Below are 14,239 nucleotides of genomic sequence, written 5' to 3'. Positions count from 1 at the left end.
CTCTTTAGGAGAAGTAAAGAACAAGAGATGTCAATCAATTTTAACCGCTGGCTTGTGCGGAGAAAGACTCTTCTTAGTTCTGGGCGGTGTTGCTGTGTTCGGTCATAAAAGCTCCCGAGCCAAGGTGGAATATTTTACAATTTTGGTTCCTGTGCCCGCAAATTCCCACCCCACTAATCACCTGACTGCTTGCTGCTCTAGGGCATGGAGGTGCGTGCTCCTGCTGACGTAATGAATTGAGTCGGACACGGCTTGGCAGGACCTCCGGAACCGGTGACACCTGACTCCGAGCTTCTCCCAGGTTCGTGTTACGACTTTGCAGTGGGTCTCTTGGTCATTCTTGGCTTGGAACTGTACCAGGACGAGCCAGGCCAGGCTGTTTGCCCGCAAGTTAAAAGCAGCCTGCGCTCCCAGCATTGAAGTCCCCATTGACCGCGCAGACTTCTTCCCTTTCTCTTTCCCACGACTCACACCGCTTCTGTTTCCGCTCCCAATCGCGGAGCCTAAAAATCGCAATTTCAGCCGCTTTCAGCAGATTTACAGCACTCTAGCACTGGCGTTCCCCGCATAGCTGAGCGCTTGGCACAGCGACACAGCAAACGCTCAGTGGCAAGGCCCGTTTTGGCGTTTTCACTCGATGACTTCGCGCCAACAAATCGTATGAGGTTGGGGAGGGATCACGACAACTGCGAGATTTAGGGTTCGGCATCCCGCCCATACTGCTGTACTCGCGCGACGATGGGGGTACGTATTTTGTGCTGATTCCTCGGTCTCCGCACCCCTGATACTGATATCGATTGTGGTTAGATTGCGGATCTTCTTGGGGCCATCACTGGCGAGAAACCCAGCCCATCACCGACCTCAAACCCCACATCGCGACATAGCACGACGGCACCCAAACGAAAGGCCGAGGATGATTTGCGTAACACGCTCCCAAAGGCACCGCGCACTGAGACCACTGCAGATGGGCTATCGCGGCCCAACATCAGCTCGCCAAAACCAGCTTCCCGGCCGATAGATAAGCCCACAACCGCTTCCGGAAGCACATACTCTGGGTCATCGCGACCACCAGTCAAATCGACGACTGCGTCAGCAACCAGACCAAGCACAGTTGTGACCAATGGCACCCGTCCAGGTGTCTCCTCCAATGGCAGCAAGCCTCTGCCATCGCGGCCTGTCGCTAACCGACCATCACCATCGGACTCGGGTCCCCCAAAGAAGCGGTCATTTGCAGAGATTATGGCGAGGGCACGTGAGAACCAGGAGGCACGGGAATCGCTTGGCAAGATCAGTCACAAGCCAGTGGAGAGGAACCTGACCATGAAGGAGCGCAAAGAGCTGAAGGCGGACCAGGCAAAGCAGGCCAAGGTCGCCGGCAGGAAAGGCTCTGCAGCCCCCCCTGCATCATCTCGAACAGCTCCAAAAAATGGAGTCGAGCGGAATCGTGTGTCTCCTGGAGCCTCGAGTGCCAAAGCGAAAGCAGCGGCCGAGGAGGAGAACAAGAAGATCAAGAAGGCTGCCTTGGCGACAACTGGTTATACCGGCACAGCACGACCCCGGCCAGGTGCTACCACCAAACCAAAGGCTAGCAGCAGCGGCCCTGATCGTGACCCGCGAGACAAGGTACACGAACGTCCCCGATATGGCGGCTCTCGCTCAAGATACGAGGAAGAGGACGACGACCTGGACGACTTTGTTGAGTATGATGAAGATGAAGACGACCCGTATGCCTATGGCCGTCGCGGTGGATATGACGACATGTCGGATGAGTCTGACATGGAGGCTGGTCTTTCCGACATTGAAGTGGAAGAGACGGCGGCTGAACGTCGTGCTCGCCTAGAGGACAAGCAGGAAGAGGAACGCGAGAAGCGGCTGAAGCGCGAGAAGGAAGAGCGAAAACGCAAGGCTCTAGAGGCCATGAGAGCCAGCCGGCGTTGATGATACTTTTGTTTTCATGTTTGGAGTTACGGTCTGGGGACCCAGGATAGAGGCTTCAGGGGCGGGCCGGTGCATAAGGGAACAACGGAAGACTGGATTTCTGGGATGTTTCAGCATGGCGCAGTGGTTGCAGCAACCGAGATACCGCATCAGCATTGGAGTTGGGTTTTTGTGTCCTAGGTATTGCTCAAACATACTTGCATCGTAGCAAGCTCGAACTCGGAATAGAGTCGATGTGAGCGTTGTTATTACAAATCATGTTTTATTTCTGTATCTTCATTGTTCTCTGCTTGCTGTGTCGTCGTGGAATGTTGGTGCTCCACCCCACCTAGTATCTTCAGCCTCACGTACATACATAGACTTTGTAAATACTATGCTGATTAATATCACATATCATTTGTAGACTTGCATTCGGCTAATGTTTCTTGAGTTGAAATCCGGCTGTCATTTGTGTTGGAGGACAAGCGAATGTGCGAGGCTGGCCAATCAGGGCCTAGAGTCTCTGCCCCACTTGCAACCCGCCACCAAGCCTGCGATAAGCTCTTGATTTTTTTATCAGAGGACGACCTCCAGTGCCAACGCCTGGATTCAATCGCATCGCCATTACGCCCTAGCAAGCTTGCGAATCCGAATCTTGAGCTCTCCTTCAAACCATCATCAACTGAGAACTCAAGACCCTTGCCAGGGTGACAGAATTCATCATGGTAAGTTCTGTTGAACAGGAAGAGGTCGATTGACAAACGCTGACCACATCTTTCGACAACTGCAGCCCCAGAACGAGTATATCGGTATGCCTCTGCCCTTCCCCTGCTCGCCCGTCTCTAAACCATCGAAATTTGGCGCAGATATTAACTAGAATCCCCGAACAGAAAGACACCGCAAGCTTCACGGCAAGCGTCTCGATCATGAGGAGCGCACGCGCAAGAAGGCCGCTCGTGAGGGCCATAAGCAGAGCGAGAATGCGCAGAACCTCCGCGGCCTGAGGGCCAAGCTGTACGCTAAGCAGCGTCACTCGCAAAAGATCCAGATGCGCAAGACGATCAAGCAGCACGAAGAGCGCAACGTCAAGGGCGCCCCCGCCGAGAACGAGCCCTCCAACCCTATTCCCTCGTACCTTCTCGACCGCGCCAATCCCACATCCGCCAAGGCCCTCTCCAGTCAGATCAAGAGCAAACGTGCCGAGAAGGCGGCGAGGTTTTCGGTGCCGATTCCCAAGGTCAAGGGTATCAGTGAGGAGGAGTTATTCAAGGTTGTCAAGACGGGCAAGAAGGTGCACAAGAAGGGGTGGAAGCGTGTGGTTACGAAGCCTACTTTTGTTGGGCCTGATTTCACCAGACGGCCGGTCAAATACGAACGTGAGTGGTTCGGCTTGTTCAGGAGCTTGGAAAGGGGAACTAATGTTGGGAATAGGTTTCATTCGCCCCATGGGTCTCCGGTACAAGAAGGCCAATGTCACACACCCAACTCTCAATGTCACGGTACAGCTCCCGATCTTGGGCGTCAAGAAGAACCCCAGCAACCCCCTGTACACCCAGCTCGGTGTTCTGTCCAAGGGTACCATTATCGAGGTCAACGTCTCCGATCTTGGTATGGTCACAGCTTCCGGAAAGATTGCCTGGGGTCGTTACGCCCAGATTACCAACAACCCCGAGAACGACGGCTGCCTGAACGCTGTTTTGCTTGTCTAAGTTGGTGGCGGTGGGTATTTTGGAAGGCGGTCATCAGAGTCTCTGGGGAAAATGGGTTTTGCAAAAGATTTGCATGGTCAAGGCGTCCGGTGTTGGATGGTTAATGTCAAAATATCCCTGGAAAACACGCCGTTGCCCAGTGTGTTAGTTGCTGTGTTGATTTTTATCGATTTGGCTGAGAGTCATTGTAGCCGGCTAGAAGTATATACCAAGATGTGCGCAATTCATGGGTTTTAATTTATCTTGGTCTGTGTCTGGTGACAGCTGTTGACTTTGGGGGTTGCATTCACATGCCTCGGCTGGTGGCGTGGTGATTGGAGATGGAAGTCGTCATGACGCCACATTGTGAGAAGGTTTGTGATGGGCTTGCTATTCAGAACTTAACTCTCCGCCAATTTCAGGCGGCGAGGAAGTCGAATGGGAACTTGACAACTCAAAATCCCCAGGACATATTTGATCAGTGTTCTTGAGTTATTTTGTCAACGTAACTCAGAAATTGCTGACCAGCCATGAGGCTATATATTTAGACAAGATTTAAGCGGTGCAAATCTATGTTATATCTGCATGTGCAGCCGGCAATATCCTCTTCTAGTGTCTCTGTATTATTGTGTAGCTGTATATTACCAGGACGTTTGTCTGTACTGTGTTCCTGACAAAGGAAATAAACGTAATCTATACGGTCGAGGCCTGTCGTCGTTGATATCATCCTCATTGCTCGTGTAAAACACCAAACACGTTTTCCACCAGAATTAAAAAAAAGAAATATCATCCCAAAACAAAAGAAGCAGATCCGTCAACTCTCTCTCCCCAGGTGTCCTTGTCCAGCCCACCCCCTTTTCTTGCCCCTGCCCTTACCCGCATCATCAAAGGGAAGCCCTGCCTCTAAACTACCCAGCACAAGCCCCCACCCCAATGATATGACTAGCCCCCCAAACCCTCTCGCAACGATAGCACCAATCGATCCCACAAACACAAATCATATGATTACACCCCTCCGTCTTCTCAATCCCATTCTTACACCGCGGGCACCTCTTCCACTCCTTTTCCCTCATCAACGCCCTCGTCAGCGCCCACAACTCCTTCTCCCTCTCCCTCTTCTCTCTCTTCTCCCTCTCCATTTTCTCTCTCTCACTCCTGCTTGCCGCCTTAACCTTTTTCACATCCAAGGTAACAAGCTCCATAGCAGCCAACCTCCTCACCTCGGTCCTCTCCTCAATCCTAAACAAATCCTCCTTCCTACAGCCGCCCTGCCCGAGGTGCATCCCCATCTTGCAAATCTCACACGTCCTCTTCTTGCACCTCCTACACCTGCCCCCCAAAACCTCCGGTATGAACGCCCCGCATTTCGCATCATGGCAGTAAGTTGGCAAATTGACCTTCAGCGGCATCGGCGCTCCATAAAACACAATCCTCACCCCTGACAAACCCTGTACCATTTCCGGTGGTGTCTGTTGCCTCCTTCGTCTTGACGCAGGTGACGTGGGATAGGAGGCTTGGTACTCTGTTATTTTCTGTCGATAGAGGCGCACCCTGTCTCGTGGTATACCAAACTCCCGGCGGCGGAAGATAGAGGGAGGGATGAAGGTTGCCTGGATGCAGCAGGTGGCTGGTTTGAAGGGGAGGGATTTGAGGGACTGGGCTAGGTTTTCCGAGAGGCAGCGGGGGCAGTGGAAGTGGTTGCATCCCGGGAGGGCAAAGGGAGGAAGGGGGGAGAGGGGGGAGGTGAATGGGCTGAGGCAGATTTGACAGTCGTAAGTTTGGGGTGCCATTGTTCGAGTCGGGTTGTAGTTCTTCTCTTGTATAAGGTGGTGGCGTGGGATCAAAGGCGAGATTTTCGCTCGAGTGTCAGGCCTCGCCCATCATTGTGGGTGATAGTTGATATGAAGTTGATTCGATAGTGAACCGTAAGTTTCAACGCGTGCGAGGCCGAGTCTAAATTTATGACAGTTGGTCGAGGTCAAGCCCAACATCCAATGCCACAGACGTGAAAAAGAGAAGCCCTGCGAAAAATTCTTTCGAGCCTATTTATGTCCCATCCAAACTCTCGAGGGGTGAAGATGCTTTTGCTGTGTTGACTGGCGGTGCAGCCTCAAGGTTAACCTCCAACGCCATCAATCCCACAATAGGCTGGGCCACCAAATCCACAATACCTTAGAAAGCCATCATGTGAAAGCCATATGGTGAATCAACAGTGGAACGACCCGACTCCCCTCGAAAACAAAAAGCACTCGCTTGCCTTGGTCGAGTCGAGTCCCAGGCATGACAGGCAGTAGTAGCATGTTATCCCTCAACCAACCAATCCCCCCCAATAACACGACAACACACACACAGCAAGAAACACTTGTAAACTGCTAATGTGTGCATAAAATCTCCAAATAGCTGCCACACTTGCGGATGACCGACATAAATATTGTTGACGTGACTGACACTGTCGTAAGGCAGGTTTTAGGCAGCAAGCGCGGCAGCAAACGCGGCAGCAAGCGCAACAGCACCCGGCTTTTCGAGTGTTGGTTTCCATTGCAGTCGTATTTCTCAACATCGAAAACTCCCATGATGGTGAAACAAAATCTGGTTACTTTGGAAGGATGCCAAAGGGGATGATGTGCTCTACCGGCTGGTCATGTCTTTCGGTGCTTCTTGAAGAAGAAGGGGAAGATGGGGTTGGGGTGGGTATGTGGGGGTTATACCTATGCCCAATGCCTTTCCAACTTGTTAAGCTGTGGACGAATAGGCTACTGGTACTGCAAAGTAGGCAATTTAACGCAAGAGTATCCTGAACTACGTCAAAAAGAGATGCTCAAACCCCCTTAAAAGATAGATAATACGTCTTTACAAAGAGTTTATATGCCTTCCAAAGATAGTAAATAGACATCAAATATTTATCGAAACTTTACGAGCCTTTAGAACTCGACAGAAAACCTTGAAAGATGATCGAAATGCCCTCGACTATCTCCTAACGCCCTATGACTATCTTCCAAGCCCTCCCTACCATGTTAAAGGCCACTATACCATTTTTAAACACCTTTCAAGGTCTTTACACTATCCTTTGAGGCCTTGATTTCATATTATATGCTGTGTTTTTTTGTCCACAAGGTAAAAATTCAGAAGAGACAAGATGCCATTATTCCTGTCTTATCAACCTAGAACAAAGAACCTTCCAGTACAAAAAATATGCCATGCTGATTCAACGCTCCTGATTTGTCCCTCCCAACCTCCAGATTCCATATCAAGCATCGCTGGGTATCAAGTGCAAAGCCACTCCCTATTTTGTGTCTACACGAAGCCAATAGTCCAGAATCCATCCAAAGCAGCTACCTTCCTCCTCTTCCTCTTCCAGAATCGATGTTGGCCCACATTCCTCAGGGCTGTTCTTGAAGAACATATTGTACCGGTGGCGAGCGACTCAAAGAAGATTGAAAAAGGTTGAAACTAGGTGCCTAAAGTGTCGGTGAGTTTCTGAGCCAATTCGTCATGACAAGCTGAGATCAAAAGGGTCATCATCGTAAGAGGTTCATCACGGGCGAGAGCCTAAGTCGCCTCATCCGTCTCAACAAGGCCAATTTCAATGGGATACTGTTTTTCGTACCCCCGCAATACGATGGGCCCCTCGGGTCGGTAGGAACCTGGTGATAACCGGGAAAAGCGAGGAAGGTCAAGTGAAAAGAATGGTGTGATAATTTCTTCAACGTGCGAGGGGGGGTCTGGTTTGGCCATTTGTGGAGAAAGGAGCAAGGCATGTTGCTCCGCAGTTGTGATACTCCAATGGTAATCGGGGCCTGGATACCACATGACAGGCTCATAGTACCCAGTCCTAGGCAACCGTCGAAGAGCGACGACGATGGGTTTGAGAGGAGCATCATGGCTGCTTGGGGAGGCTGTAGTGTCTTGCGGAGGCGTAGTTGGGAATAGTGGAGGCGGAGTCGTGTCTCGCGGAGGCGAAATTATGATTTGCGGAATTGCAGCCGTGTGTTGCGGAGGTGTAGTTGTGTCTTGCGGCGGACGCGTAGTCGTGTTGCCAGATTGAGAATCCATGTTGGATAAGACTGTCGTCAAGTACCGATGGGATTGATGTTGGTTGGTGTGCCCAAAAACGAAAGTGAATGCACGGCAGCGGATGATTGAGGAAGAAAGGGGAGAAAAGATGCCCAGGCTTGCTGCTGCAAAGTTGAGGTACTTGATCACCCTCCAGTGTTCTTTCCTGACGACGGGCACACGGGACCGAGCTGGTCAGATTTCCTCCTGCCCTGCCTGTTAGGTGGTAAGAAGCCCCCTTTGAGGACCTGCCTGCCCGGACAGTCTTTAGCAAGCACCAACGAGCAGACCCGGTTCAGGAAGGACCTAGACAGAAAAGCAAGAGGCCCGGTAACGTGTCCAAACTGCCGAGATTCACAAGTCTGTGTCTGAAATTCATACTCAAGATAGGTACTGTAATCCTCCATTAACGATCCACCACAGCATAGACCTCCTCTAAAACAAAACCTTGGGTTCCCATACCCGGACTGTAACCAAGAATGCGAGAAGCCAATGCTGATGCTAGGAGCTGCGAGCAGATCTAGAAGCCACCGTGATTATACAACCGTATGAACGCCCTTGAAATATCCTTATCATGTCTCCATCGTACACTGATCCCTCATTTGTTGTGCCATATAAAGTTCCGTAGCCCGTCCCAGTCGTCAGAATTCTGGTAGATGTAAACCATGCTGCTGCGCAAGCTAGGCTGCAGCTCGGCGGCATGCCATCTGAAGAGATGCATCACGGCTGCCCATGACATGCTGGCAAAGACTGGCCAGGCATAGTGACTGATCGTCGCACTCTGCTTCGGTTCTGACACCCCCGGAAGACCATAGCCGGGCTTGACTGCCAGACGCGCCAGCGCCAGCGCGACGCGCGCAAAGATGTAGATGACGATTTGCTGGCTGACGCTCGAGATCTTGCCGCGCTTCGATCGCTGGCCGAACACAACGTAGCCGCCTAGAAGACCGGCAATAAAGCTGTCATAAGGGCCTTCGGTATGTTAGCGTCGTCTCGTGTTGCCGAACCGAGGCTCCTCGTTTCTTACCTTCTTTGCCCGGCGTAGCCCCGTACAGCTTCAGAAGCAAGCATGTTGACTTGTATATCGTCGCAAACTTTGCCAAATTCAGGGCGTGTGTTTTTGTAGCATTGAAAATGAGTCGTACTTTCTCACGGAATCTGTATCACGGGGACGAATACAGCGTTAATCTCGGGGAGACGGGCCGGCGCAGGATAGCTGGGAATACATACGTTCCGGAGCGAAAGAGCATTATCATCCTGTACACATCATGGTCAGCAGGCTGCGGCGAGATGTACAGGCTGTGATCTGAAAACCTACACCAAGGCATGTGGAAAGCGGACTTTTGCGCCGTAGACAGCGCCATTGCGTGCGCCCTTGACAACTGTGAGGATGTCATGGTATTTTGGGTCGAGAATGATGCTCTCTACAAGAACCTAATCGTCATGTCAACCTTGGATTCTCTAGACAGTCGAAGTGGTGGTTTCGTCACACCTTGAGGCTCTGGATGGTGGTGGCTGACATGGTGCCTCGGTTATGGCAGCTAGCCGGATGACGAAACGTTTTTCTCAGCGGGCGACGGAGGAGCGCAAGGACGGTATAGGCGGGATATATGAGTGCGTGCAGCGCTGAAGGAGAAGATTTCGTGGTCTACCTCATGGGAATGTCGTCATAAAGGCTTCTATAGGTCCGGAGGAAAAGGATGGGAGAGTCGCAAAATGTTTTGGTATCATCAACAAAGAGGATCAGCGGCTCTTGATAGCACTTCATAGCCGAGCATGTGCGACCGGCTGGCGACAGGGGGTGCCCATGGCGGCACCGCTGCAGCGCTGTGGTGCGGCCTTCCAGCATTCCAGGGCGCGCTGTGTTGGGCAGGGTTCCCCGCAACAATGACGCAGGGGCCTGGAAACCAGATCCCGGGACCCACAATCGTGGGGGAACCGTTTTCCTCTAGCATGTGAAAGTTGAGCCGTCCACAACGCCGTTTGTTTCGCGATTGCATACCCGTCGCCGGCGTGATGGTTCACGGGGAAATATGGTAGGTAGCCCTGTCCTGGTCCCTGAGACTCTTTCTTATCGATCCCTCAATCAACTTGTTGATTCGAAAACGAGCTCTCATAACAAGTCTGTCGCACATTCACAACAGCATATTCCAGACGTTGCTGACGACAGGATTAGGAAGCATATTTCACATGTCTATTCTATCATGTCTGATAATTCATCAAATATCTACCCAAATATTCTTGCCAGAATATCACAACGCCGCGATGTCGCCATGTCTATCTCTCCCACAGACCAAACAAAGCCCATCATCTCAACCGAAACGCCATAACGCAATTTCCAACGTCATGTTTATCCAACCCATATCTAGCTATTCAACCCATGTCCACCTCTTCACACCCAAACCTCACCAACCCCTTTAACCCCCGGACACATCCCACCCTTCCCCTCACTTCTAACCTTCCTCTTCCTCTCCCTCCTACTCTTACCTCCCCTCTTAGCAACCCTCTTCCCCTCCATCACTTCACCTCAAAACCCGTCAGCCTCTCATCCTCTCCTTCTTTCTTCTCGTCGAGGTAGATAACTTACAAGTCTGCTGACTAACCCCAAACATATGCCCCTTCTGCCCACACCTCTTGCACGTATTTCCCCCACAATGCCCACACGTCCCTACTTTCCCTCCCTTTTTCACGTCCAGCTTCGGGTTGATGAATCTTTTGCATTGGGGGTTGTGGCAGTACAACCTCTGGTCGGCAGGAATGGAGTTTTCGCTGAGTTTGTCGGCGTAGGCCATGAATTGGAGGTAGGTTACTGATTGTCGGAGGATGGATTTCGGGATCGGGGTCGAGGCAGAGCAAGGACAGGCTGCTGGGACGAAGGGTTTGGAGATGAGGGAGGTGATGAGGGTTTGCCTCGTGCAGGTGGGACAGAGGAGATGGGTGCATTGGAGGGGGTGTTGGTGGTTGGGTGAGATTAGAGAGCCGCAGTTGTTGCATGGGAGGGGGGTTTTGAGGCCGGGTTGTCTGGGCAGCAAGTGGCGGGTTTTTCCTGGGAGAGGTTTTGATGGGGTTCCTGATAGGGATGGTGCTGAGGAGGGGGCTGTGAAAGGGGTGTCGGGGGTGTCGTCCCAGAAACGGGAGGCTTCTTGGGTTAGCTGAGTGTCTGGGGTCTCGGGGGAGTCTTCGCAGTCGAAGATTAGATCGTCGACGTGGTGTGGATAGCGGTATTCTGATTTTGAGGGGGTGAAGGGAGCTTCGGATGGTGTTGTGAGTACTGTTGAGGCTGTGTCTGAGAAGTCTTCTCCCCAAAACCTCGAGGCTTCTTGGGTAAGCTGGGAGGTGGGACTTTCTGGCCCGTCTTCTGTTGTCGGGGTCGCAGGCGTTTCTTCAACTTCTGGAGGTGTTGTGACATCCATGAAGGATCCAAAATCATGAGCTTTCGGGACATTGAGCGCAAGCCCAGTGTCTGGGGGTGTGGGTAGTGGTTGCTGGAGGAGAGCCCCCCGCAGTTTGGGGGTGGCCATAGGCTGCAAATCCGGGGCAGGACTCGACTCAGGGGTATCAGGAGGCGTGCCCAGTAAGTTGTCCGAGGGAAGCTTTTTCGCAGTGCTGGTCCCGGGCCCGAGGAACCCCATCTTGAGAGCTGGCGATGACTTATGCCAAAACATCTTGATACAACATGAAGCTAACACTTGTTAAGTGGATGGCAGAGAGAATGAAATATCGAGAAAGAAGAGATCTCTTTTTATGTAGGACAACGCTACAAGGGACTGCTAATCTGGCGTGTTCCAAGTGACTCTTCACGCGCCTACTTGAGCATTTCTCGCATCACATATGTATTATCCTCATTGGACAATCACGGTCCTCTTCCAAGGCGACCTGCTTTGGCTCCATTTTCCACGTTGTCGTTGATGCCCAAGATGGTGGGTCAGCCCTAAAAGGTGGCAGCGTATGAGTGGTGGTTGACTGTCAGGGGTACGATTGGCTGCACACCAAACGCTCACCTTACACGGCGAGGACTTGAGAGCTTCAACATCTCGGGCTATGCGGAAGGCTGGCTATCTTTCTGCAAGAAAAGGGGACTTGTCAAAGTCTTGTTTCTGGAACATTACATTGTTTCTGGACAATGTGCGCTCAGCTACTGCCCTATCAAAGAGGGACAGCTTTGTGTGCTCAGCCTCTGAGCCTGCATGTGGGATCGGGGCGGAGCACATCCATCCCGGCCGGGCATAGATAGACCTTTGACAACTCTCACCTTCTGATGCTCTCGCACCTCCGACATTTACAACCACAACTACCCGCTCATTCTTTTCAAGATGTCGGCTACTAAGAGAAGGTCAATACGAGTTCCAAGAACACTCCATCGCAAACCCGGTTTAAGACACGCACCGCTCTACGGGTCTCTTGCGGGGGAGGGAAGCACCAACTTCCGGCTCATGCGATTACACCCCGGGATTTTGGATCAAGCAATCACCTGTAGCCTGGAAGAAATTCCTCTTAACAACGCACCGCCATACAAAGCACTTTCATATGCCTGGGACAATACTCTTGGCAGTTCAAATTCGGGATCATCGCCATCAACAATGTGGATAAGATGCAACAATGTGCCCATACCCGTCAGTCCTAACCTATACGCTGCCCTCCAGAGATTGCGAAGTAAAGACAAGGTAGTAAATCTCTGGGTGGATGCTGTCTGTATAAATCAACATGATCCCGACGAAAGAGGCCACCAAGTGGGCATAATGCGGCGAATATACCAACAGGCTGAAGAAGTGGCGATCTGGCTTGGGAGCAAACGGGACGATGACGATTTGGCAGAGGACTTCATGCTTTCCTTAGGCCTGACATCGCTTGACTGGACGGATAACGAAGAGACCAATCGATTCTTCTGGCTAGAATTTCTCCGCCGATCTGATTGCAAACGACAATACATATTCGGTGGCTTTTGTGTTTTATGGCTACTATCGCTTGGAATACCGGCTTCAGTTACTCCGCATATCAGCTCCCCTTTTGGGCAGTCTTCCTGCATTTTGAATGGTATCCAGGCGATAATGGATCAAGCATGGGTACAACTCCACTGTTCAGTCACGAGAAGGATTATGTGAGCTAACTCTGTGCTGGCAGTGGCAAAGATCATGGGTTCTTCAAGAGACAGTGGTGGCAGCCAAGGCTACCTGCTACTATGCCACTTTATCATGTCCATGGAACATGATCACGAAAGCAGCGGCGTCATATATGAACGGCCAGCTTTCTACAAACATCGACTCGGCCTACGGATACGTATCATTCTTGGCACAATTCGCACGGCAAGTAAGAGATATCGAGATCATCCGACAGGACTGGCGAAACCCATCAAAGCTCGTTTCACTGCTTCCTCTGCTCCGACAGTTCAGGATACGGAATGCAACAGACCCCAGAGATAAGGTGTATGCACTCATCGGCATGGTCCAGTATTGGGGTGGCCAACACAAGATTGCTCCCGACTACAACCTTGACGTGACAAATGTTTACTGGCAGGTGTCTATCACAGTCATCAAAAACATGCAGTCGCTTGAGGTTCTGTGTGGCACACCAAACGCCACAAGTGACGGCGACCCACGGCTCACCCATCCAGGGCATCCCTCCTGGGTGATAGACTGGTAGGAAGCCCTTCGATCTATAATGGTATTGCTGTGAAAATTTGCACTAATATCCCTCTTAGGAGTTACAGACCAAGTGCCACCGAAAACATCCGCCTTGAAACACAAGGATTCTATGATGCCTCAAGCCACCTGCCCCCCGGCCAGGTTCGTCTTCACGGCCGGCTCCTATTAGAGGTAGAAGGGGTTGAGCTCGATCGGATCCACTGGGTCTGCGACGAAGTAGTCAACTCCCATCACGGCAGAGACGGTGGCGCCAGACGATGGCGAGAGGTCGTGAAGAGTTGGGAAGAGCTAGTCGCCGAGGTCCTAGGAGACGACAATCGACCATATGCCGGTGGAGGAACCGTTGGCAATGCCTTTTGGCGCACTATCTGCGGAAACATTGAATACACCCACGCTGGAATATCCCTCGCTGGGGACGATGTGTCGTCAGCATACGCCAAATGGCGAAGCGTCGACTTTCATCATAGAAGAACGACATCAATCATTGGTGATCACCTGCAGGAGCCGGTCTTCAATGCCAGGTATGGGATGACTGAGAAGGAGCTTGAGTCTGAAAAGAGGAACGCGTTCCACTACGCCGTCAGGTTTGCGTGTAGTGATAGGAAGTTCTTTATCACGGATAAGGGATACATCGGGACCGGTCCTCGCGGTGTAAGCAGCGGTGATAGGGTTTCTGTTGTGTCGGGGAGCCGGGTACCGCTGATATTGCGACCTTCAACACAAGAGGTAGGGTGCAACCATAGAGTGGTTGAGACGTTGATCAAGCGGCCCGAAGACCGGGTATTCTACCAGGCTGGTGAAGAAGCCAAACAGATGATGAGACAAGGAGATAGCGTCTGCAACGAGTTGCATCGGGGACTGTATAATCTGATAGGGGATGCTTATGTTCATGGGGCTATGGATGGGGTAGGTTTGCCTGCGGATAGGTCTTTTCTTGCT

General features: G+C 51.7%; 5 protein-coding genes across 5 annotated transcripts; 3 read left to right on the top strand and 2 right to left on the bottom strand.

Annotated features, from left to right (window-relative positions):
* Positions 1 to 738: 738 nt before the first annotated feature.
* On the top strand, positions 739 to 1,938 carry PODANS_1_16590 (uncharacterized protein; the record flags this gene model as incomplete). The annotated part of the gene is made up of 2 exons (XM_001907069.1): positions 739 to 744; positions 808 to 1,938. The coding sequence occupies 2 exons, from the start codon at positions 739 to 741 to the stop codon at positions 1,936 to 1,938; spliced, it is 1,137 nt and encodes a 378-aa protein (XP_001907104.1).
* Positions 1,939 to 2,639: 701 nt separating this feature from the next.
* Positions 2,640 to 3,626, top strand: PODANS_1_16580 (uncharacterized protein; the record flags this gene model as incomplete). Its single annotated transcript, XM_001907068.1, has 4 exons — positions 2,640 to 2,642; positions 2,708 to 2,726; positions 2,808 to 3,293; positions 3,349 to 3,626. 4 exons carry the CDS (start codon positions 2,640 to 2,642, stop codon positions 3,624 to 3,626), a joined length of 786 nt encoding a protein of 261 aa, XP_001907103.1.
* A 3,528-nt stretch (positions 3,627 to 7,154) lies between these two features.
* On the bottom strand, positions 7,155 to 7,658 carry PODANS_1_16570 (uncharacterized protein; the record flags this gene model as incomplete). The annotated part of the gene is made up of 1 exon (XM_001907067.1): positions 7,155 to 7,658. The coding sequence occupies one exon, from the start codon at positions 7,656 to 7,658 to the stop codon at positions 7,155 to 7,157; it is 504 nt and encodes a 167-aa protein (XP_001907102.1).
* A 598-nt stretch (positions 7,659 to 8,256) lies between these two features.
* Positions 8,257 to 9,180, bottom strand: PODANS_1_16560 (uncharacterized protein; the record flags this gene model as incomplete). The annotated part of the gene is made up of 5 exons (XM_001907066.1): positions 8,257 to 8,630; positions 8,686 to 8,816; positions 8,889 to 8,915; positions 8,977 to 9,092; positions 9,151 to 9,180. 5 exons carry the CDS (start codon positions 9,178 to 9,180, stop codon positions 8,257 to 8,259), a joined length of 678 nt encoding a protein of 225 aa, XP_001907101.1.
* A 2,791-nt stretch (positions 9,181 to 11,971) lies between these two features.
* Positions 11,972 to 13,298, top strand: PODANS_1_16550 (uncharacterized protein; the record flags this gene model as incomplete). Its single annotated transcript, XM_001907065.1, has 2 exons — positions 11,972 to 12,721; positions 12,780 to 13,298. 2 exons carry the CDS (start codon positions 11,972 to 11,974, stop codon positions 13,296 to 13,298), a joined length of 1,269 nt encoding a protein of 422 aa, XP_001907100.1.
* Between the last annotated feature and the right edge of the window lie 941 nt (positions 13,299 to 14,239).

Source organism: Podospora anserina, chromosome 1 (assembly GCF_000226545.1).
Source record: "Podospora anserina S mat+ genomic DNA chromosome 1, supercontig 4".
Lineage (NCBI taxonomy): Eukaryota > Fungi > Ascomycota > Sordariomycetes > Sordariales > Podosporaceae > Podospora > Podospora anserina.
This window is presented reverse-complemented; position numbering and strand designations above follow the sequence as displayed.